The sequence below is a fragment of the Sminthopsis crassicaudata genome, chromosome 1 (assembly GCF_048593235.1).
Source record: "Sminthopsis crassicaudata isolate SCR6 chromosome 1, ASM4859323v1, whole genome shotgun sequence".
Taxonomy (NCBI): Eukaryota; Metazoa; Chordata; class Mammalia; order Dasyuromorphia; family Dasyuridae; genus Sminthopsis; species Sminthopsis crassicaudata.
In genome coordinates, this window is record NC_133617.1 from 399,343,695 (window position 1) to 399,367,562 (window position 23,868).

A 23,868-nucleotide genomic window follows, 5' to 3' on the forward strand; every position below is an offset into this window, starting at 1 on the left:
ACAACTAGAGGGGAGTAGAGGCCCTTTGGAGTAAGAGACAACCCACAGAGGGTACTCTAAATCTGCCATTGCCTGGATTACAGTTACCCCTCTCCTGTTTTCTACCTTGAATGACTGACCTCCCTTTACCTCCCTCCCTCAGGCTGCTCATGAAAAATAGGGCTTAAACCAATTGCCCTAATTACTTTAGTAATTAGTGCTTTGTAATATCAAGTTAAGAGAAGTAAAGAAAAGAGCATCACAAAGTACTCAACTTCACTATGTATTTGTTCAGAGGAAATTTAAAAATTGGAATGAGGCAGAAGTTGCTCCTTACACAGACAGAAGAGACTAGACTTTCTTAAGATCTGCCCAAGTCTGAATTTAATTATTAAAAAAGTCATCTTCATAGGGCCTCTTTAACTCTTTTCATGTCACAGACCCCTTAGGGTAGGCTAGTGAAACTTCTTGGAATAATGTTTTGAAATGCTTAAAGCAAAATGCATATGATTACCAAAGAAATTAATTTATAAAAATATGAGAAAAATCAAGTTCATGGGCTCTACAATAAGAATTTCTAGTTTGTACCTAAGGCCCAAGAATATTCTTAAAACACATTTTCTGGGATTGTACCTGAGGTAATCATTGAGTAAACAGTAGGATGATGACAGAATGAAGCTCAGGCAAAAACAGGTATACCATAAAAACTGCTAACCAGTATCAAGCATGTCTGCTTTGAGAGCTGGGGGAAAAAAACAAATGTCTCACCCCCTTCCCTGTTACTCTTAAGTTTGAGGCTTCAAGTTGAACAAAACATAGCAATGACTTTCCCAAAAGCCCTGGCAGAAGATGGAGCTCTCTAGCTTCTTTTTAGCAGCAACTACTGGCTCCTGTTGAGATTGTCAATACACCATTATTTGGAAGTAAATGCTTTCAATTCCTTTTCTAATCTAGAGACTCCTGACCTCAACCAAAGCTGGCCAAAAAAAAAAAAAAAAAGACTTGCCTTTTAGAGTCTGGGCACATGTACAAAAAACTGCAGAAAAGATATTTATTACCGAGCTATAAATTATTCACATTGAGGCAAAGATAGGCAAGGATAGATGGTCACGTTTTGGGCTGCTGCCCTCGCTCACTCTCATCCTGGGCCTGGATTTTGAGCTCTTCATCTAGCCGTTCCTTAGCTCGCACCACCTGGGAAAGGATGGGGAACCATTATTTCAGATGTTTTTTTTTTGTCATTTACCCGCACCCAAGGATGGACCCAAACAGATAACAGTTTCCTTTTCCTGGTTGCAAGCTATGATTTTCCCAGTGCCAAAAGGACACCTTGAATCCCCATCCATTAACCCACACAGAATTCTGATTTCCTATGGCCAGTTTCCTGAAGAATCAGGGATACTGCTTTTATCTCATGAGTAAATTCCAAGAGTGTCTGAGGGCCTTCTACTATAGTTTGTTTTTGTGTTGGCTGATACCAAAAAGGGCATTGTACAGGGCAAAGGCTACAGTCTGTGCTCTAATACACAACTAAAGGCTGGTTTAGAATTTAGTCTTAAATTCTAATACAGTGAGAACAGAAGACCATGTCTAGAAGGGAGATCTATTAGTCATATACAGGCTAATGCACAGGTGATCAAAAATGTCAAGACTTCGAGGCTATAGACCAGAGGTTCTCAAACTACGGCCCACTGGGTTATGACAAATGGGCTGAGGGGTGGAGACAGAGTGTGAGTTTTTGTTTTTACTATAGTCGGGCCCTCCAACAGTCTGATGGACAGGGAACTGGCCCCCTATTTAAAAATTTTGAGGACCACCGCTATAGACTCTTCATGGCAAGAATTTAACTTGAATTGTGACAACAAAGTATTGGAACAGAAGTAGAAGAAATATGTTATGTCCAGCCATCGGTCACGGATAGGGATGTCAGGATAGAAACCCCAAAAGTTGCTTTATTGACTGTTTAGGACTATTTCTGTTGACTGCAAATGAATGACCTTTTTAGCCCTGTCTGCAACAACCCCCACCAATGACAAAACTGGTCCTGCAGTTTAACTAGGTTTCCATAAGCCTTGAGGCCACTCACCTTTGACTGCAGGTAGAAGGAGCCACCCACCGATTTATCATTGACCTTAAATAAATGATCAAAGTTCTGTTGAGGAAAAAAGGAGAGGAGGATTTATAGTAAGTTTAATGTTTACTGGAAACAAAGGGGGCTGGGATCTCTTCCTTATTGCTATTGGTTTAAATGGCTTTGAGATACCTTAAAAGATGTGCTGGGGTATAAGGAGAATTCCAATGCTTCCACCTACCCAAAGACTGGCTGTGTTTATACAATGACAACCCAAGAGAAGCCATCAAGGTTAAGAGCTCCTGCCATGATTCCCTCTCCAGATGTGTTTTGTCAAGACTCCCACTTGGGAGAAGCAGAAACAAAAGTGGTACCCTCTCCTGAACAGTTCAGAGGCTTCCTCTGCCAACATTCCTTCCCTTTACTCTGGACATGGGCTGGGCACACCTGTACTAGGTTTACCTTTTGGATCTCCTCTCGGCTCAGCTTGGAAACATTGAGGATCTGCTGGGCTTCCTGAAGACTAAGTCCAGAAAGGTTAGATGCGGCTGCAGATTGATGACCGGCTCGCCCACGAGCATCTGCTGCTGCCCGGCTGGCTGTTCAGACACAAAATGAGCTCCTGGTCTTGGGCAATCATTCCTCTGGCAATCCCAGAGGCCAGCCTAATCAGTCACACCCAATTGGGAACCTCAGACTATGTGGCCAGGAAATAGAGGGAAACCTAAGAACCGAGGTAGCCAGGAAAAAAAAAATCACTAGAGGATGGCAGGGCTAGTGTTCCATATCAGGGACAAAGATTTCCAGATACTGCCAGCTAATTTTGGCAACACTTATGGTCACATAAATTGGACCCTTTCCAGTTCTATCCCACTCCCTTTCCTTCTGCCAAGAGTCAACTTTTGTATAATCATATTTGCTCTGCATAAAAAGATTAGGGGAAATGAGAAACCCTAAAATGTGATGATCTATCTTGAGTTATTAGGTTGTTTCCCTCAAGGCCAGCCTTGATTCCCCCTCTTTTATACTATGATAGCATGAAGGTCTCTCTCATCTGAAGACAAGTCAAGTTGGAAGCTTATAATCCATTGCAATGCACAGTCTGCCCTAAATCCTTTGCCATTATGAAATAAAGCACCAAGAACACCACTATCCAAAAGGACTTCCTCTCTTTCCAGCCGCTTCTGTCTTGTGGCAGCAACTCAGTCACAAGTGGTGCAGGCGCCGGTGGATCTCAATTAAAGAATATGTTCAAAATAAGGGAGATTTTAAGTGGTATGGCCTCAAACTCAAGAGAACATGGAATAATACTTAGAGCTTCTAGGTTTTCCTCACACAACTCTGAGACAGGGAGTGCAAGTATTATTATTTCCATTTTACAAAAGGGAACACTGAAGCTGAGAGGCTAAGTGACAGTTCTATGGTTGCACTGTGAAATGCCAAAGCTGGGATTTAACCCAGGTCTCTGACTTCAGTCCAGAGCTCTGTTTTTCCACACCCTACAGCCTTTCAAGATTAGATACCTGGTTCGGGGATATGCTGCTTACCTGCAAATTCCTGCCGGAGTGCCCGGGCAAAGGCCCTTCCAACCACTTGCACCCCCATCACGATGATCTGAGCTAGGTATTTAGCCTGTGGGCAAACCAGCAGTCAGTCAGCAAGGTTCGCTGGGCAATCTTACTCTGGAGCCCAAGTCGTGTGGATACTCTCCACTGGGCATCCATCAAAGAGCTGCAGCCAACGAATTCAGGTAAGGGGGAGATGACAGGCTTTTATGTGATCTCTAAGTCCTGGAAAGACCACTACTCCTAAATTTCTAAGCTTCCTGCTTCAACTGTCTGTTCCAAGTAAATCAATGGCAGATCCCTTATAGTAATGTGAGGCTTTAGTGGGAGGGGAAAAAAGGAATTCTACTCTGTTGAACAGTGCAACTTAACCAAAGACCAGAAATAAACAGAAAATAAAGATGCAAAGCTCCACTATAAGGTGGAGGAAGGAAGACAGAGAATTTAATCCTTTATAATAATGGGTCCCAGGTAAGCCACAGAATGAAGACCACCCCCAAAAACTTAACCGTTTGTATGTCTGACAAGCTTTGTCTTAATAAATGAGTGTTTGGATTTCACAAGTAGCTCTGATCTTCACAAGTCTTCTACTTCACACCAGGAAGTATGGCTCCATTAACACTTTTTTGTACTTACACTTCTGATCAAAGCACTAGGTAACTTAAACAATTAGCTAATTTGTTAAAGAGAATAGTTTATGAATTTAATTGTCCTCAGCACATACAGACATAAGTGTGTCACATACTTCAAGGATTTATGATTTCAACTGATATTCATGTATTCCTTCTAAAACTTGATGGGTTTGACCAATGGACTCATCACCCTTTGGCTGACATAGAGCTGAGATAAGCTGGTCTTTGGATGACAGACATAGTACCAATGGGGACTGTCTTCATACATTGACATTTTCTTAGAGAACCCATGGTTTCCTTCTCAACGAAATGAGATTTTTCAAATAGATTATAGATCTACTCAAGAGATGTCCTCATCCATCAAATGAGACTAGATTGGATACTCTCTAAAGTTCTTCCTAGCTCTAAAATGTGATGACTATGACATTATCAACAATGATTACCACAACAGAGGATGGATGAAAAATCGGACATTTGACTAAAAATTCTTCCAATGCTAGAGGTAAGATTATCCTTCCGTGTAGTGAAGACAGCACTAAACTTGCAATGAAGAGCATTGAATCAAAGGAATATAGAATCCAAACTGGACAGGGCCTTAAAGGTCCACCAATCCAACTCCCTATTTTACAAATTGAGAAAACTGAAGCAAAGGCAAGTGATACGTACTAAGTCATTACGATTTTGAACTATGGCCTATGTACCTGGAGGTTCACAGCGAAAGAAAAGAAAGAATACTTAACTTTGAAATCAAAGATGTCCTTTTAAGGTCCCTTCCAGTTTTGGAGGAACCAAGGCTCCTAAATCCAGGTCCTACTTCCAAATCTATCATTTTTTTTCTCTGCATCCTTTGCTACTATGTGGCTGGAGTCCACATTGTCCCTCTCAACTGTAAAATGAGGGACTGGACTAGATGCTCTAAGATTCAGCTCTAAAAAAGAATTTAAGCATTGTGGAGACCATTTAAGGTGGGGTGGTGCAGCTGGTGCCCACTGAAGAGGATTTGGATTCAAATCTTAGCTTTGCTACTTCTACCTTTATGATGGTAGGCAAGTCACAAAAAAAGCTAAATGTCCTCATGTGTAAAATTATCTCGATTGCCAAATTTTATGGTCTTTCCTCAAGTCTTCTATCTTCTTGGCAATATGACATTATTGATCACTGTTCTCTCTTTTTTCTCTTCTCTTATTACTCTACCTTTGGCTCCTCTGCTGCATTATCATCATCTCTGACCCACTCCTTTGCTTAGAAGTACTCCAGGACTGTGTCCTGGGCCCTTTTCTTTACTTTCTTCTCTTTCCCTCCTTTTCAGTGATCTCATCTTGGAGGTCTGAAGGACTCATTTCTATGAAGACAAATTCCAGATTTTTAAAAATATAGAGTTCTAGTCGCTCTTTTGAATTCCAATAAATTCAACTGACCACTGGACATTTTCAACTAGACATCCCATAGCTATCTCAAACTCATCATGTCAAAGCATCACTGATCACCTTCCCCCAAACCCTTCTCTTTTATTAACTTCCCTATTTCTGAAAAATGCCCATCACCTACCATCCTCCCAGTCATACGAGTTTATAACCTGAGTTATTTACTACTACTTGTCATTTCCACTCATCCCTCATAGCCAATAGTTGCCTGGTCTTATTGAATCTACCTCTGAAATATTGCTTGTATTTGTCCCCTTCTCTATACCCATGATCTGGTCTCCATATAACTGGTCTCTCTACCTCCAGTAACTCCTCTCCATTTTCCACATAACTGCCAAATTGATATTTCTGGAGCAAAAACCTCACCATATCACAATCCTTTTCTCAGAAGGCTCTTGATTCTAGGATAAAATATTAATTTTGGTTACTTTGCCCCCACATAATGCATATGAAATTCCCTACTTCCATTGTTCTATCTTTGTCTCTATGCCTTTCCACAGACTTTACCCTAAATCATACTTCAGAAAACCAATAGATCCCTTCAAAGTTTGCTTCAAGCCTCGCCTCCTACAGAAGTCTACCCTGATCTCCGAGGCTGCTGATGCTTTCCTTCGGAAACTACTTTATATCTATTTTGTGAATGCTTTTTTCTCTACCTGTTGTTATCCCCTAGTGGAATGTATGCTCTTTGAGAACAAGAACTGTCTTACTGTATCTATCCCAAGGTCCTGGCACAATGCCTAGCACATATTAAATACTGAAGGGATTGAACTGAACTTAGGAACTTAGACAAGATAACTTCCGGGGATTCTTTCACCTACAATTCTGTGATGTTCTTTTGAGCTTTGTGCTTCACAAGACCCATCCCTTACAGTTGCAAGCCAAACGGGTCTACCAGGTATTGTCCATAACTACGATATATTAAAGGCTGGATTTTACTCAATCTTAAAGTCATCTTTTCAGCCCTAGAGGCTCCCAGCCTTCCTCCTATCTGGGGCTTTTTGCTATCACTTCAGCCTGCCAAGTGAAATGCGGTATTTGATCTTTACACTTATAATTTTAATATTTCAAAAAGATTGATCATTCTACATTTCCTCAGTGCAGGTATTACTTCCACTCCTGCAGACAGCAAACTCTCCCTGTCTCATCAGAGGGTCTTCAAAACTTCCTCCAGTTCATTATGTGGCAGTCAACATTCAGGTGACAAATCTGCCCTTGGCTAGACTGGTCCTCATCTAAGAGGCCGTTTGTCACTGGGTCATACTCAAAGCCCTCCTGGCTTAGTAGGATCTGCCGGCCCTTGGACACCATTTGCCCAACCTTTGGGAACCAGCCAGGGTCATGGACTAGAATAGACTTTTGGTGCAAGATACACATATTACCACTAATACTTGTAATGATAAAGTGGGTACTATAGAAATCTGAATGATTAAATCTATTCTATTGTAAAGAACTTAATGCTTTTCAAAATATTTGTCTGTTATTTGATGTGATGAAGGCCATGTGGTGATGGTGTGAGTAGCCGGATCATGTTCCAGTGTCTACAGCTCACAGATGAGGTACGGGAGACTGTGACTAACTTCGCTCCGGAAGTATGCAAGTGTACCATGTACACGGCGCATGAATCTGCAGAAGTGCTAGCATGATAGAAACTTCCAGTAAGCCTGCTTCAGAGAAACCCTAAATGCAAAGCTTTCCATATCTATATTCTATATCACAAACAATGAAGCACAGAGTGAGTGCGAGAGAGAAAAATCAAGCAGGTCAGATCAGAGTCCGGGACACGTTAGACTTCAGACAAGACTGACTGGGTGCATCCAGAGAGACTACTGACTGGGGGCCAGCTCTGGAACCCGGACACCAAGCTGCACATCTGGCTTCTGAGCAGTGAGGGAAGCCTCCAACCCCGAAGGGAGCTTCCAGGTAAGGACACAGTGGCGAAGAGAAGCGGTTGGAAGGAAGACACAGCTTGTCTCACTCCCTATTTCTGCCTTAAAAGTGAGGCCCCCCCCCAGGGGCCTGCGGTCCGCACTCCTGTTCAAGCAGTTTCCATGTTAGACCATCTCTCACAAGTCCCCACCCTCAAGTCGGGGAAAGCACAGGAGGTCCCTGTCTGAGGCGGCGGGGCGCAGAGGCTGCTGAACCGGAAGGAGAACTGACCTGACTTTGGCACTTAACTGACTTGATTTCTCTGGCCCTTAAGCCGGAATCACCCAGATGGCCTCCGACCCCCGCTGGCTGCAAACCTACATCTGGGGCCTCTCTTTTTAAACTTGGCAAGACAGAGGCCTGCAGAGGAGAAAGGGCTCGCCTAAGAGTCTGCCCTGCGCCCCGCCTTCGGGAGTCGGGAGCCCTAGTGCAGGCCAGCTCCAGGGGCTCAGGCAAGCCCTTCCCCTCAGTTTCCCCTGGGAGACAATCATACTTGCACTGCCCTTCCTCCCAGGGCTGGGAGGAAAGCTCTCTCTCCGGCGTGGCGTGCGGCGTGCGGGTGCCGAGGTTCCCGGCCAGGGACGGCCCCGCCCCCACGCCCGCTGCCCGGGATGAGGCGCCCCCTTGTAGAGGGGCCCAGGAAGCGGGGTTCTGGCGAGGCCCCCGAGCCTGCCAGCCCGTGCCTCTGGGAGGGGGACGCGTGAGAAGGTGCAGCCCCGTAACTGAGACCCGAGGGGAGTCGGGGTGCAGAGGAGATGGGGGACGTGCCCCAGGTCTCCGGCTGAGTCAGCGGCGGAGCCGGGACCGAGCTGTCCCCCAGCTCCGACCCGGGGCCTCCTTCTCTCCGCGCCAGAGAAGTCGGAAGCAGCCCTCTGGAGCTCCTCGCTCCCCGCCGGCCTCCCGACGCCTAGCCGGGCCTCGGACTCACCATGGCGGCAGGACGCTGCCTTCAGGGCTGCGGCGGCCGCCGCGACTGCGGCCCGGGCTCAAGGGCGGCGGGTCAGAGGTCGAGAAGGAGAAGCAGCTCCAGCGCCCCAACTCCTTCCCTCGCGGGCTGACGCGCATGCCTACGGAGCGCGAGGATCGTGGGACTGCCGGAAGTGACGCCAAGGCGGAGAGGCGGGGCTTCCGGCAGGCTGCGTCCCTTTTTCTCAGCCGGCCGCCGGTCCGAGGAGAATGGAGGAGAACGTGGAGGGGAACATGGAGGGGAACTTGGATTCTCCCGCCTTGACCTAGCAGGATGCCAGTGCTCCGATCGGGAGAACTCCGGTGGCAGAGATCAGTGGGCACCGGCGGTGGGAGGGAAGGGAAGGGGAAGCGCGGTGACCTGCAGCGAGCGGATCGTGCGCTTGCTTTTTAAGTATTCCAGTAACTTTCTTTTTTTTTTTTTGGCTGAGGCAATAGGGTTAAGTGATTTGCAGGGTCACACAGCAAGAGACCACATTTGAACTCAGGTCCTCCTGACTTCAGGGCTGGTGCTCTATCCACTGCGCCACCTAGCTGCCCCTATTTTGTGATAAGGACGGCTACCTTTTGTTGTTTTTTTCTTAATTGCAGAAAGTTTTAATACTATCTGTTTTTAACATTAGAAGCCATAGAAATAGTTTTTTCTTTTTTTTAATTTTAATTTTTTTAATAATATTATCCCTTGTATTCATTTTTCCAAATTATCCCCCCTCCCTCTACTCCCTCCCCCCCCATGACAGGCAATCCCATACATTTTACATGCGTTACAATATAACCTAGATACAATACATGTGTGTAAATACCAAGAAATAGTTTTTTCTTTTTAAAAAATTAATTTAATACGAATCATGTTGGGAGAGAAGAATCAGAGCCAAAGGGGGAAAAAAATAGGAGAGATTAAAAAAAAAAACAAAAAAAGAAGTGAGCATAGCATGGGTTGATTTACATTCAGCCTCCGTAGTTCTTTGCATGCAGAGGGCATTTCTGTCCCAAATCTATGGGATCTGCTCTGGATCGCTGAACCACTGAGAAGACCAAGGCTGTCCTAGTTGATCATTGCACAATCGCGCTGTTACTGCGTATTCCTGGTTCTGCCTGTTTCCCTCAGCATCAGTTCGAGTAAATCTTTCCAGGCCTTTCTAAAATGACCTTGTCCATCATTTTTATAGAACAGTAATATTTAACCACCTCCATGTACCACAGCTTGTTCAGCCACTCTCTAACTGATGGGCATCTACTACTCACTTTCCAGTTTTATGTCACCCCAACAAGACCTCATAGCTCCTATTTGTATAACAATAATTTAGGGTTTGCAAAACACAAATATTTTCACAATAGCCCTGAAGGAAAGGGAGCTATTGTTAACCCTGTTTGGGAGAGGGGGAAACTGAGCAGAGGTTGGGTGACTTGTCCAGGGTCACAGCTAGTCCACTTTCGAACTCAGGACCTCACAGTTGCGGCTCGATCCATTGTACTAGCTAGTAGGTTTCTTTTGATTTTGTACTTTTAAAAACATGAGGAGTTAATAAGCTTCAGCAGCTGCCAGAGGAGTCCTTGATACACTAAGTTGAGTTTCTCTGTTTTAAGGTGTCGTTCAGGAATGAACGAATGAATGAAATCTGCTCTTAGGCACTGGTGTATGAGCAGTACATTTCCCAAGAGGATGAGACTCTTCTGAAACCCCCTTCCCACAGCCATCAGTAGAGATATGCTAAAAGGGGAGAGGATATAGGAGCAAAAGGCTTACCACTCATTTTATGGATCAAGAAACTGAGGCCCAGAGGTTGGTTGCTTAAGGTTCATTAAGAACAAGTGTTTCACTTTGAGTGACTGAAGAAATTTGATCAATGACCAGCCATAATTCTAGAGGACTGATGATGAAACATGCCCTGACCTTGTCACAGATGTGATATACAGGGGGGGTGTGTGTGTGTGTGTGTGTGTAAATGCAAATATATATATTTGATACAGCTAATGCTGGAACTTGTTTCATTTCACTCTGTTAAAAGGGGTTTTCCTGTCTTTTTTTTCAGATGGGGAGAAAAAAAATGAGATTTTAAAAATTAAAAAAGGTATTTCCAGCATAATCCAGTTAACTTTTTTTTAACAAGGTTATTTATATTGGCAGATTTCAGGAATGCTACAGATAATTTATTTACATTTAGTAAATAAAATAAAATAAATTAAAATAAATTAGTGCTTGAAGAATTCTGTCCTGCTGGTCTTGTGAACAATACGAAGAGATATAGATTGGATAAGAATACAGTTAGACTTTAGAACTATTAAATAGCTGAATCCAAAAAGTAGTCATTAAAGGGTTTATGCCATCTTAGAAAGCCTCTAGTGGAGTGTCATAGGAATCTGTACTTGACTTTATATCTCTAACTTTTTAATAGTGATTTAAATAAAAACATACATTTGAGGATTCAAAATTTGAGGATAACATGATGAGAGGGGTAGCTAAACAGATTCTCCCCTTACCTCCCCCAAAATGTCAAAACTTGATAGGCTGAATCTATTAAGATGTAACTTAATAAGAATAAATATTATGTTAATAGAAAAATATACATTTTTTTTTTTTTGTTTTTAAATCTTCATAAGTACAAAAATGGGGAATGTTAGGTTCTTACTAGGTGCCAAGTCGGTACCCACAAGCCCATTCTCTGGGAGGATAAAAGGAGGCAACCTTGAGCCTGGAGAGCAGTCTGGATTGGGTCAAGGACAAGACCTCCCAGGAGAACTTCAGGGAAGCTGGAGGAGATTCAGAGCCAGGATTCAGGAAGAAGAGGATTGGAGATTCTACCTTCTCTCTGGCTGGAGGCTCCAAAAGCCTCCCAAGAAACCTGTTCACAGAGAAAAGGATTTACAGAAAAGAAACCTCCCAGAGAAAGATTACAACTGAGAGACAACAGGACACTACAATTTTGGCGCCCAACATGGGGCAAAGACTGATTCTGAGCCCTTCAGAGGAGCTAACACAAAACTTACATTTTGGCACCCAAACAGGGGCAGATAGGATCCTGATTCCAGTGGGAAAGCCTCCAATCCAGATCTCAGTGGAAAAGTCTCTCTGACCGAGAAATAAGCATGAGTAACAAGGAAACTTTGTTAAAGAGCTAAAGTATAATTTCAGTGAAATGGGGCAAATGTTTAGAAAATAACCTTCTGTTTCTGTTCAAGGAAAATATTTAGAGAGCATTGTCAAGGTTATAAAAAGCCAAGGATTGATTATAATTTTGGAGGAGATCTCTGGACTTTTAAAAACTGTGCAGGCCATATGTTCTTTTTTTTCTCTGGAAAAAGAACTGGATTTAGATGAGTGGGAATTAGTAGGAGAGGAACTAGGTGAACACTACAATTCCAAACCAAACCTGATTTCCAAAGATATACTTCATACGTACAATTTAATTCAAGTGACTTTAAGAAATTATATGTGTTAGATTAAAGAAAAAGAAGAAAGAGCAAGAGGGGGAGGATCCAGCTAAACTAGGTGAAAAGTATGAATCAGATAACAATGAAGTTGAGTACAATTCTGGGCAACAGGGGCATTTCCCATCTCCTCCCTCAATTAACCCTTCAGGGGTGGAGCAAGAAGGAGGAGGGGAAGAGGCAGAAACACAAATAGAATCGCCTGTGAAGCAGCCTATGACAAGATTAGAAAAAGCATTGGTTAAAGCTAAGAGAGAAGGACAGGATGTAAGTGATTTTATACATGCATATCCTATAATTGAAGAGATTGACTTTTTAGGTCAAAAAAAGAGAAGATATACTCCTTTTGATTTGAATAAAATTAAGGATTTGAAAAAAGATATCCTTTATGGGGCTACATCAGCTTATGTTAAAATGTTACTTATTGTTTGTCTTATGAAATCTTAACCCCGAATGATTGGAAATTCATGTCTAGAACATGGACAAAACTTGTGGCTTTCAGAGTTTCATGAATAGAATTCAATAGAATTCAAGTCAGACGCAATATGGAAACAGGAGTTAACACAGAATTCACTTTTGACCAACTAGCAGGTGAAGGTCAGTATGGAGAGAATTCACAACAACTTTATTATCCCATAACAGTGTATGAGCAAATTTCTAAGGCTGCAATAAAAGCTTGGGGTTCCCTCCCCAGACAGAAAGATCAAGGAGAAGCTTTCACAAAAGTAGAACAAGGTCCCAATGAACCTTTTGCAGATTTTGTGGGATGTCTGCAAACTGCTGTCAAAAGAACTATTGGAGAAAATGCAACTACAGAAATAATGACTAGACATTTGTCTATGGAAAATGCCAATGAGATTTGCAAGAGAATTATATGGGGACTAGACAAAGATGCTTCTTTAGAGGATCTCATGAGACGCTGTGCTACAGTGGGAACAATACTTTTTATACCCAGACTATGATGAACATGGAAAGACAGGGTCCCTCCTGGCAAGGGACTTCTAGAGAAACTTGTTGATGTTTTCAATGTGGAAAAGTTGGACATCTAAGACCTCAGTGTAAATATGGAGATAGAGTGAAAAGATGGGCTGAGAGAAGACCTAAAGCTCCATGTCCAAAATGTCACAAGGGCTTCCACTGGGCCTCAGAATGTAGATTGATCCAGGGAAATGAGGGGTGGAACCCAGCTCCAAGATATCAATCAAAAGATAGGTGGGGCATGATGGAAACTGAGGTTACACCCAAAGAGCCTTTAGAAAGTCCAGACTCTGATGTGATCTATCAGCTGAAAAGTAATCACATGGAAGAAAGGGATTACCTATCAGTCAGCCAAAAAGCAATCAGATAGCAGAAATGGATTACACTTGGGGAGAATACAAGCCTTTTAAACCAACAAGGCAGTGTCCAGTGCAAACAGCTCCAATGTAATTGTCAGATGATGAGAAGAGATTTAGAAAGTGGTAAATAGAAGGAAATTAGATAGGTTAACTGCCTGGGAGAGAGGGTTTGCTTGTATTTTAACAGACAGAAGGAACCAGATGGAGAAGGAACCAGATGGGTGGCAACAAGCACCTGGAGAGAGACAGAAAAAAAGAAAGACCTCAAAACAAAGGAGAAAATCTAAGAAACATCTGACACTTGCTGGAACTTTGTCTTCCCAGAAATCAGCCGGAGTCAGGATCACAAAACATCTTTATTCTTGATCTTTTATGGTCAAGGTCAGGGGGTTAGGTCTAGCAATTTCACATACACCTTCCTCCCTCAAACGCCAGGAGAGACTGACTCAGCATCAGCGTCTCAATTTCCTCTTACTCCTCCCACACATGTCACTTCTCCCTCTTTGTCCCACCAATCAAGTCAGCACAGAACAGCTGAGGAGGGTCAACCTTCAAACAAGTTAATAGGGAACTGTCCAATTGGCAATTAGTCTCACGTACTTCATTATCCAAGTGCATTGCTCAGTTCTAGCCCTTTACAGACACTGAAAGAGCATGGCTGATAAGGAGACTGTTAAAGAACTTTAAAACCAGCAGGAATCATTAGATTTCCTAACACAAGATGAGACTATTGTAGGACTTTAAAACTTGCAGGAATTATTGGATTTCTGGCACATGAACTAATGGATAATGGACTTATGGCCGTGTATAAATTCTCAATTTATGATTATTTGATCATGTTATTTGTTACATCACTTCTAGCATGTGTTATGTTACTATGTAATTATGTGTAATATCTCCCATATTGATGGAGTTATGTATACCTGTTTCAAGGTCATGACCACCCTATGTTCTAAATCAAAAGAAAGGGGGAGATGTTAAGTTCTTACTAGGTGCTAAGTCAGTACTTAACAATTCTCTAACTCAGGGTTCACACCTTTAAAAGGAGTTCTGAAAAGCAGTTTACACAGCTTTAAAAGGAGCTAGTCCATTGGCTGTAGGAGTTCCCACAAGCCCATTCTCTGGGAGGATAAAAGGAGGCAACCTTAAGCCTGGAGAGCAGTCTGGATTGGGTCAAGGACAAGACTTCCCAGGAGAACTTCAGGGAAGCTGGAGGAGATTCAGAGCCAGGATTCAGGAAGAAGAGGATTGGAGATTCTACCTTCTCTCTGGCTGGAGGCTAGAAGCCTCCCAAGAAACCTGCTCACAGAGAAAAGGATTTACAGAAAAGAAACCTCCTCCCAGAGAAGGATTACAATTGAGAGACAACAGGCCACTACAGGGGAAGTCATGGATAGAAAGTAGTTCATCAGGAACTAAATCAGTTGCAATAGAGCAGTAATGAACTGAACCAGCTACATCCAGCAGAAGAACTCTAGGAGATGACTATGAACCACTACATAGAATTCCCAATCCCTCTAATTTTATCCGCCCGCATTTTGGATTTCCTTCACAGGCTAATTGTACACTATTTCAAAATCTGATTCTTTATGTATAGCAAAACAACTGTTTGGATATGTATACACATATTGTATTTAATTTATGCTTTAACATATTTAACATGTATTGGTCAACCTGCCATTTGAGGGAAGGGGTAGGGGGAAGGAGGGGAAAATTAGAACAAAAGCTTTGGTAATTGTCAATGTTGTAAAATTACCTATGCATAGATCTGGTAAATAAAAACTATTAAAAGAAAAAAGAAAAAAAAGAAAGTAGTTCATCAGAAAAATCTTTTGGAGTTTTGATGGCTTTGCTCAAGGAGTCTTCCAGTAGGGCAGCAAAAAAATTAATATGTTTTTAGCCTAAGCTGAGAGGCATGGCATCTAGAACTAGACAAAGATTATTATCCTATATGCTGCCCTGGTCTAGAGCACGTGTGTTCATTTGTAGACACCAGGACATTAACAAAGGCCCTACCATTTTAGTACCAACACTGTGCCAGTGTGCCTCTATGGTAACAAGGTGTAGGAAACAATGATTGTTGAAGAAATAAAAATGAATATCCCATAGGGAGAGGAACATGTAGCTGATGTGAGCAGGCTACAATATAGAACTGTTATAAGGAACTCTGAAGAACAGAAATAAAATAAATTATACAATGGCCTAATAACCTGGGGAGAAAAAGGGCAGCCAGAGTGCTCTGGTTGGACTTTTGTGATGTGAGGAGAAATTGAGGAAACTGCCCTGTAAGGTTAGTGGACTTCATTTGGAAAACTTATTGTGGATGAATTATATGAGAAAGATGGGTTTTCATCTATATGTTGAAGGGACCCTCCATATAGATGAGATCATATATTCATTTAAATATTATTCAGAGGGAAGGCATCCTGAAGTTGGTTGGAGATATTGAAGATGTTTAAGCAAGAAAAAGAGATTTTTCACAATGGAAAGAGTGTGAAGGAAGACCACAGTAGTGCTTTAAGAATTCAGAGGGCTGTCATATGCAAGACTAATTAATTAGACTTGTTCTGCCTGGCCAAAATAGATAGACATGGAGATTTCAGTTTAAGTAAGGAAAAAAGCTCCTAACAAACAATTAGACCTGTTAAGGTAACATGCACCCCAATCCCTTCTCCTCAGTGATCTTCTAGATGAATGCTTGTTTTATGAAGCAAGGTCTTGCTATACTAAGCAACCTTAGTGGTCTTATATTTGCAATATTTTGATTCTGAGAACAGGTTTCTAGCATTACCCTAATTTCCCATGTGCCAAGGAGCTACTGGCTAGCCTCGTTGTTCTTGTTTTTCAAAGGAAAAGCAACATCTTCCAGGAAATGTTCATGTCTTCATAAGTGATAGATGTTTCAAAAATGTTTGCTTGAAAGATGTCTTATGTAAGCAAAGGTTTCTGTCTGGTTTCTGTCCATCTTCTGTCACTTTCTATATTCCCTTTATTAGTGTTTCCAACTGCCAATCTTCAACATTTTTTATCAGTTCATAAAACTTCCAAAGGTTTTTTCTTAAAATCTATCAACTTAAAAAATGTGTTTCTCTGTCTTTCTGGATTCTACTAGCTCCACTCTTGTTCTTTGTATGTTTTTTTCCTCTTCCTGGAGATTCCAAGAACCATACTAGAGAATGCAGATGTGGGTTAGGAAGCCCATTTTAGATAATATTATAGTACCCCTCAGATCATCACCTAGGCTGTTACTTTATCCATAAAGATGGCCAATCTTGATAGGGTGAAGCCTAGAGTGATAGGAGCAAAGTTTCCCCAGAGAAAAAGGTACAATCAGCACAGGAGGCAGGTGGGGTCTTGTATAGAAAAATTTAATGACTGAGGCATTGATAAATTCATAAACCCCTTACTGGTGGGATTCACATTCTTTTTTTTCCCCCATAAAAAAAAAATTCTCTGGGCCCTAATCCTCACCCTTTTCTCACTGTTTCAGGTTTGGAGGGAGAGAGCGAATAGGAAGTCCAGTAGGATTGGTGACTGCAGGGGGATCCAGCCCCTTTGATGATTTTGACTGTAACAGAGGAAGACAATATGGAAAGATAAAAGCAGAGGTAAGGCTTAACCCATAAGGTACAAAGAACAGTAGAGTAGCTGGAGGGGAAACCGTTGTTTCTGGAAGAAGTAGGCAAGGCAATAACCTATCTAATTACAAAGTGAGTGGGACCATATATAATAAGGACAGCCAGTTTGCAGGCCCGGGGAAGTGCGAACCAATGTTCTTTCCTCAGCTTCTGACCAAGATGTATAGAAGAAAACGGATCCCAGAGAGAAAAATAGGACAGGACCAATTAAGGCCCCACTTGGAATGTTCCCATGATAGCCTATCCCAGAAGACTTTGAGGCCTCAGGGAAAGCTGGAGCCAGTATACTTTGGAGACACATAGGCTTGGAGGAGCTGCTAGTTGAAAACACTTAAGATCCCAAAGATCTTAGTCTGGGGGTTCCTGGGATGAAGAGATGGGGTCACGTCAGCTGTGGAGTTCCTTCATAAGTCAGCAGCAGCACCAAGGCCTAGAGAGGCATCCTCTAGCTCAAGAATGAGGCGAAGAGTTGCAAGGGGTCATTGGCCAGGTAGCTCCAGAGGAGAGGCAGCTGTGGGTGTGACTGATAAAGTAGACTAGTCCTAGAAAGAAAGGAACCCAGGTATGGTGTAAGAGAATCATGGGGTGTTAAGGAAATAACTTGGAGGAAGGATAAGGAGGAGCAAGAGAACAGATGCTAAACTAGGTGTCACCTGAGAGCCAGGTGAGCTGTGCCTGTGTCATGGAGGCCCTTCCATCCCAACCCTTGCCCAACTTCTTACCCATTCATCCTCGTCCACTCCCTCAAAGGAATCCTGGGGGAGAGGGTCCTCCCGGTTACCCAATTTTGCCACCATGGCACTTAGCAGCTGAGGGGAAAAAAACAAAAGGAGGGAGGATAGTATGGGGAAAATTCAGCCACCAACAGGGATTCCCCAACTCTTCTAGCTCAGAGAAGCAGGACTAGATGCTGGGTCATATAGACCATTTCTATAAATCAAAAGTTAAAAAATCAGAAATAGTTTGGGGCAGGACCAGAAGCATTATGGAATTGGTGGATGAGAAAGGTATAGAATCTGGTAACTTTTCCTCCAAACTTCAGTGTGAATCAGCATTCAACTAGTGGAGAAAGTTGGGTGGGAGGCATTTTGAAGGGACATTGCCAACCTGGCTTTGACTCATATTTTGTTTCTATAGGAATCATTTATGGGGTCTTCTGTTTCTCACTGATGCCTAGTTTTGTTTTCCTATATCTATGCCACCAATCCCACCTCTTCTTTCTTCTGCTCATCTGACTTCTCTTCAAGGTAGACAGCCGAGGGCAAGGTCCGACGTGTGGGAGCTTCTCGGGGGGCCTCACTCACTGTGAATGGAATAATTGTGTTATAGCTTGCCGGTTTAGTTTTTTATCTCCTTAACAAAATTAAATCAAAGGGCTGTTTCTTATGTAATCTTTGTATTTCTTTGGCTGGTAGAACATTCTATATAAAGGAGGTACTTAATAAATCTTTACTGTATTAGGATGGAAAATAGTAATTGTGGGACCTCTTTGTGGGTCATTCTTGACACTAACTGGCACTGGAGAAGTCCTGGTGGATGTGCTGACTCTCTTCATGCTGAAGTAGCTTATCCTGGGGCAGACATAGCAAGGTATGGAGGATGAGAGCAATAAAAATCATTTAAACTCTGATATGTGTGTGAAACACTGTGCTGGGCATCATGAGACATGAAAATGAACAAGACACTTTTGATATTTTATAGATAGTCAAAGAATCAAAACATGCCCAGAAACACAAAAAGATGTTAAGAACAAGAGTGTGCTGGAGGATGATTGAAACCTGGCTCCTTTCCTATGCTCAACAAGGACAACTGAGGAATGAGCCTCTCCTTCTGCAGGCTCTTGGAACGGCCCACCTCATTAACTCCCATTTTCAGCCTGAACCTTTTGGGTCATTTCTTCTGCCCCAGGGCTCCCCAAGTCAGACTTCTGCCCTCCTGCACAGTTCCTGAGTTCTTCCCCACTTCTTGGTCCCAAGCCTTCTTGCTCTTTTGGCCCTTCTTCCCACCTGGGGTCATTCCTGGAGGCTGGAGGTTGAGTCGGCGGTGCTGCCCATTGGCACCCCCCAGCCAGGCAGCAGCACTGAGGACAGGTTCCCAGCACACAGCAGTCTCTGGGTAAACATCATCCTGGAAGAACTCTTTCTGTAGGGAGCAGTGACATGGAGATACAACTGGTTGGCCAAGAGCTTGCTCACTTGAGCACAGGCAGCTATAAGAGACTATGTTTGCTATGGACAACTGAAGGCCTCTGGGCTCTTCCCCTCTGTCTGGGGGCAGTGAAAGCTGAGGGAATCCCTGGCTCCTGAGGGCTTGGCGGGTGTCACCTGTTGGTAGTGGGGATAAGTAGGTTTTCCTGATAAGGTGTGAGAATTTTCTGTGATCACTCACCCTGACCCTGGGAAGTCGGAAGGCAACTGGTTCTAGGGAAGTCTGGCGGAGTCGGAGGCCCCGGGCGAACTCCACCTGGTGTACCTCACATTCCGTCTTGGGCAAGAAGGCAAAGCCCTGGGTGGGAGGGGGAGAGAGAGGCAGGGTCAGGGCTTGGGAGAGCCAGCTCGGCTGCCAGGGCTTCCCTGCCCCTCAACAGCAGAGGCCTCTCTCCATTGGGCTCCGCACTAGCCAGCTAGTTTCCTCTTCTGCAGAGAGCCACACCTGCTTCCAGGTTCTTCCCAGGCCAGAACCCACTCCCCCACATGGCCACCAGAGGGCAGAGTCTCCCTGCTATTAGCTCCGTTCAGCACCACCCGCCCTGCTGCCGCGGGTCAGTGCCGGCAGTGCCGGGGCCTGAGCAGTGTGGATCTACTTCATTCCAGGACACGGCCCTCAGAGTGTAGCCCACAAGTGGCTGCGTCCCCGGGACAGGGAAAGGGACTGGGGGATGCCCAGAGAAGAATTACCTTATGGGGGTCGGGTGAGGTGAAGCTGTTGCACTCCAAGAAGAAGGGGACCTCAGGGAGTAGTTCATACACAAATACTCGGGTGTCGCCCTAGGAGGGGGAGCCAACGGAGAGCGCTGCAGCCACTCCCGGGCCCGCCAGGACGTCTGGCCCAGCTCTGGAGAGCCCAGCCCACACCATTCCCGTGCCAGAGCCCAGACCGACCTTGCCAGTGAGGAGGACGAGACCGGTGTCTGGATCGTAGTGGGGCAGCAGGGTGGAGGGTGCCACATCGAGGCCGAGCACAGCCACGGGGCCCCCTGCCAAGGACTCTGCTCCGTACAGGAGCAGCTGGCGCTCACTCCGGCTGCAAGGGCACCATGAAAACGGCCTCAGAACGTGGGTGTTTAATGGGAGAGGACAGTGAGACTCAAGGAGGGTGGAGAGAGAAGCATGGGTATGAACTAGGTGAATCTGAGAAACATTCATTCCTTTCCGTTGCCTTTGGAATACATCCTTTTCAAAATCCCTACTGCCCCCAAATTAGTGCAGGCCATCAATTCTAGCAGTAATTTTTAAACTAGTCTTCCTTATACCTTCTAATCCATTCACTGGGCACTAGCATATTCTTAATTCTGGAAGGCACCTAACAGATCATCTAATCTAACCACTCTTTTTCTCAAAAACTACGTGACTCCCCATTGCCTAAAAAATTTAAGGTCCAATTCCTTCACTTGGCATTTCTTTCCCTTCTGTGATCCCAGCTTTTACTTTTTCTGCCTCATCTCCCATTAACCCTCTTGATAATGTGTGTTTTCCAGTCAATCTAGACCAGCGGTCCTCAAACTTTTTAACTAGGGGCCAGTTCCCTGTCCCTCAGACTGTGGGAGGGCCGGACTATAGTGACACACTCTGTCTCCGCCCCTCAGCCCATTTGCCATAACCGGGCAGGCGCAGAAACGTCCTCAGCGGGCAGTATCTGGCCCGCGGGCGTAGTGTGAGAACCCCTGATCTAAACTATTCTCCATTCTCTCAGCATACTGACTCCAAGCTCATGCTTTTCTCTGTACCTGGCAGGCCGCCCTCCCATCTCTGCCCGTTCTTCGGTGCCCAGCTCATTTTCGCTCCTTCCAGACATTCTCCTGTACTCTCTCACCACTTCATCTGTGCAGACCCATAACCCTTAGCAAATGATTGCTTTACCTTACCTCTCTTTTCCTGGATTGTAACTTTTGACATATTTACTTATTTGTATGAATGAAAATGTGATCAGGACTAGATCTCTTTACAAGCTGGATTAGTAACTAGGAGACGATTTTTCAAAAGAAGGCTTTGGGGAGAGTTGTGGGTTTTAGAAGACAAAGGGGCACTTCACCTGTCAAAGCCAGACACCAGCAGGCACCGGCCATCGCACACCCAGACCACACGGGCTCCTCGACCTCCCTCGGGGCCAGCGCCTTCCTGTAGGGTACAAGTAGGGTGGGACCCAGCTGGCTTGAGTGGATCACAGCAGGACCCGAGCGGGACCAAGGACTTCCCTATCCTTCCCCACCCCTCCTGTCCTTACCTGCATAGGCTCTGGGCTACGCCGGGGGTCGAAGATCCGCACCCTCCCATCTTTGCACACTGTTGCCAAGAACTGCCCATCGGGGCTCCAGGCCATGCTGAAGATCTGGAATAGAGGCGCTGGGATGACGCCCGGGCTTGCTCTGGCTCCTGTGGGGGATCAGAACCCCATCCCAGAGCCTGGCGCTGACTGCTCCCCACGCTGCCCTGTCTAGAACTGGGATATCTCTTGCTTCTACCCAAGTGGGATGATGGGATGGTTCTGAATAAGTCATTCCAGCCTGGACGGCAGGCTCTGATCGCCGGGTCCTCGCGTCTCATTCTGCCGAGCCTCCCCTCCCCCCAAAGGCTGCCCCTTTGGCCTCTGCCCACCTGGTCCCTGTGACCCTGCAGCCTTATCTTCTCCATTCCTTCCCGGAGGTCCCAGATCCGCACACTCATGTCATAGGAAGAGGAGGCCAGCACGTCGGACGCCAGTGGGTGGAAGCGCAGGGAGTATATCTTCTCCGTGTGGCCTGGGAGGGGTCGGGAAGCGGTGTCATGCAGTGACTGGGCTCCTGGGCCCACTGCTGCCCCCACAGCCCACACCTCTCCACCTCCCTGGTCTCACCTGTCAGCACGGCCTCGGGAGTCGTCAGCACCTCCTGCAACCCTTCGGGCGGCACCCGCCACAGCCGGATCCGGGCATCTTCCCCAGCTGTGGGCAGGAGGGCAGGGGACCCAGCCAAGGGGCTTAGCCTCTGCCTCGTCCATTCAAAACTGCCCCCCCTGCCTAGAGGCCCCTTGGCCATCATACTCTGTCCTAATACCCACAGAAAAGCTCCTTGGCCTAGATGTCACAGGGGAGCAAGGGAGGAAGGAGCCCAGCATCCAGCTGTGGCATCGTGAGGCGGGGGGAGAGATGCTAAGCTGGGGGGGAGGGTGGCGAGGGGGACAATTGGAGAGAATGGGGGGAACAGAAAATCAGCCCCAAGGGGCAGTGACTGTGTGACAAGCCCCCAATAGAAGCCCCCACCCTCCCTTACCCACAGCAAGGCGGTACAGGTCAAATGGATCCCAGGTGAGGTCAGTGACAGGCACCCCGTTCTGTAGCGTGGGCAGTGCGGTATCAGGCAGGCGGCCGGGTTTCCGCAGCTGGAATAGGAGGTGCCCCGTGTTCCAGGGCCCACGAGTGCCAGGTGGGAAAAAGGCACCTGCGGCCCTTCCAACCCTGAACCCCCAGCGTCAACAGCCACGCAAGCGTGGTTAGGCCCCTGCCCAGAGCTAAGCAGGGAAAGGAGCGGAGCTGGCACGGGAGCCCAGAGTCTGAATCCTCCAGCCACATGGACGGCTCAAGTTCTCTGCCTCCATTACCCACTGCCCGTGCCCTTCTTAGGGTTCTCCAGTGTCCCCAAGGGCCACATTCGGGGAGGCTGATACAAAGACACAACGGGGAGAGCAGTGATCCAGCAGGGGAAGGGCAGGGTCTGAGGACCCGGGGGGTCTGTGCATAGACCCCCTCCCCGTAACTCCTTGGGCAGTGTAACCGCAATGAAGCGCCAGGTTTTCTGGGAGGGACAGCATCTTGGCGAGTCAAGGCATTTGCCGGTATGGGCATCTGCGAGTAAGCCCTGCCTCTAGCTGCCACCTAGCGGAGTAGGGAATCCCTGGGGCCTGGTGAGATCAGTGTCGGGAGCCCCAAGGTGAATGTGGGACGGGGCATGAGGGGAGACATACGTGGGGGGGCACGGGAGGCACGGGGCATGAGGCTGAAGAGCAGCCCTTTTCCGAGTCCTGCAGCTGGTTCAGGACTCCGTGTGGGCCAGCTGGAGGGAGCCGGGGGAAAGCTAAGACCGAGGAGAAAAGCAGCGGAGCCCAGACGGTTCCTCTTGTGGGTCCTCACCTCCAGAACGGCCACCTGGCCGCCGGTGCTCAGGAGGGGCACGGCCACATGAAGACGGTTGGCGCAGAACCCGTCGCTCTCCCCAGGGGTGGTGAGATTGAGTCCCTTGAGGTTGGTGATGTGGGTATCACGGTGGAGAACAGTACCCTGGGCATGCCGGAACTTGGAGCTGGGGCCTGAGGGAAAGGGAAGGGAAGAATAACTGGGAGGTAGCCAGGGAGCATAAAGAAACACACACTTCCACAGATAAAAGGCGTCCCCTTGGGGACTACCCCAAGCCTTTCAGCCTGGCATTTTTACTTTTTTTCCCCCCCTGAGGCTGGGGTTAAGTGACTTGCCCAGGGTCACACAGCTAGGACTGTTAAGTGTCTGAGACCAGATTTGAACTCGGGGCCTCCTGACTTCAGGGCTGGCGCTCTGTCCACTGCGCCCCCTAGCTGCCTGAGTTTTTTCTTCAGGCACCTCTGAACCTGGTCAGAAAAAGCAATGGAGTAAGACCCAAGAGTTCAGACCTCAGCTCAGTCACTCACTAATGTGATCTTGGGGAGAAATGGCTCACTTTACGAGTCTGTTT

At 45.8% G+C, this 23,868-nt stretch overlaps 2 protein-coding genes across 3 annotated transcripts in view; both read right to left on the minus strand.

Moving 5' to 3' along the window:
• Window positions 1–249: 249 nt before the first annotated feature.
• PAM16 (presequence translocase associated motor 16) lies at window positions 250–8,710 on the minus strand. The gene is made up of 5 exons (XM_074280008.1): window positions 8,529–8,710; window positions 3,598–3,682; window positions 2,513–2,649; window positions 2,066–2,131; window positions 250–1,173 (listed from the first exon to the last, which is right to left on the minus strand). Exons 1-5 carry the CDS (start codon window positions 8,529–8,531, stop codon window positions 1,087–1,089), a joined length of 378 nt encoding a protein of 125 aa, XP_074136109.1. The 5' UTR covers window positions 8,532–8,710; the 3' UTR covers window positions 250–1,086.
• Window positions 8,711–16,684: 7,974 nt separating this feature from the next.
• The window catches only part of CORO7 (coronin 7), a 99,902-nt gene continuing 92,718 nt past the window's right edge, over window positions 16,685–23,868 (minus strand). For both annotated transcript variants that reach the window (XM_074280000.1, XM_074280001.1), the window contains exons 16-28: window positions 23,295–23,470; window positions 22,438–22,546; window positions 22,023–22,109; window positions 21,785–21,927; window positions 21,414–21,518; window positions 21,222–21,307; window positions 20,072–20,213; window positions 19,868–19,957; window positions 19,359–19,475; window positions 18,977–19,112; window positions 18,182–18,273; window positions 17,693–17,779; window positions 16,685–17,512 (exon numbers count right to left, since the gene is read on the minus strand). In XM_074280000.1, the coding sequence (XP_074136101.1) occupies window positions 17,507–17,512; window positions 17,693–17,779; window positions 18,182–18,273; window positions 18,977–19,112; window positions 19,359–19,475; window positions 19,868–19,957; window positions 20,072–20,213; window positions 21,222–21,307; window positions 21,414–21,518; window positions 21,785–21,927; window positions 22,023–22,109; window positions 22,438–22,546; window positions 23,295–23,470 (1,376 nt within the window). In that variant the 3' untranslated portion in view covers window positions 16,685–17,506. The remainder of the gene's footprint in view (window positions 17,513–17,692; window positions 17,780–18,181; window positions 18,274–18,976; window positions 19,113–19,358; window positions 19,476–19,867; window positions 19,958–20,071; window positions 20,214–21,221; window positions 21,308–21,413; window positions 21,519–21,784; window positions 21,928–22,022; window positions 22,110–22,437; window positions 22,547–23,294; window positions 23,471–23,868) is intronic.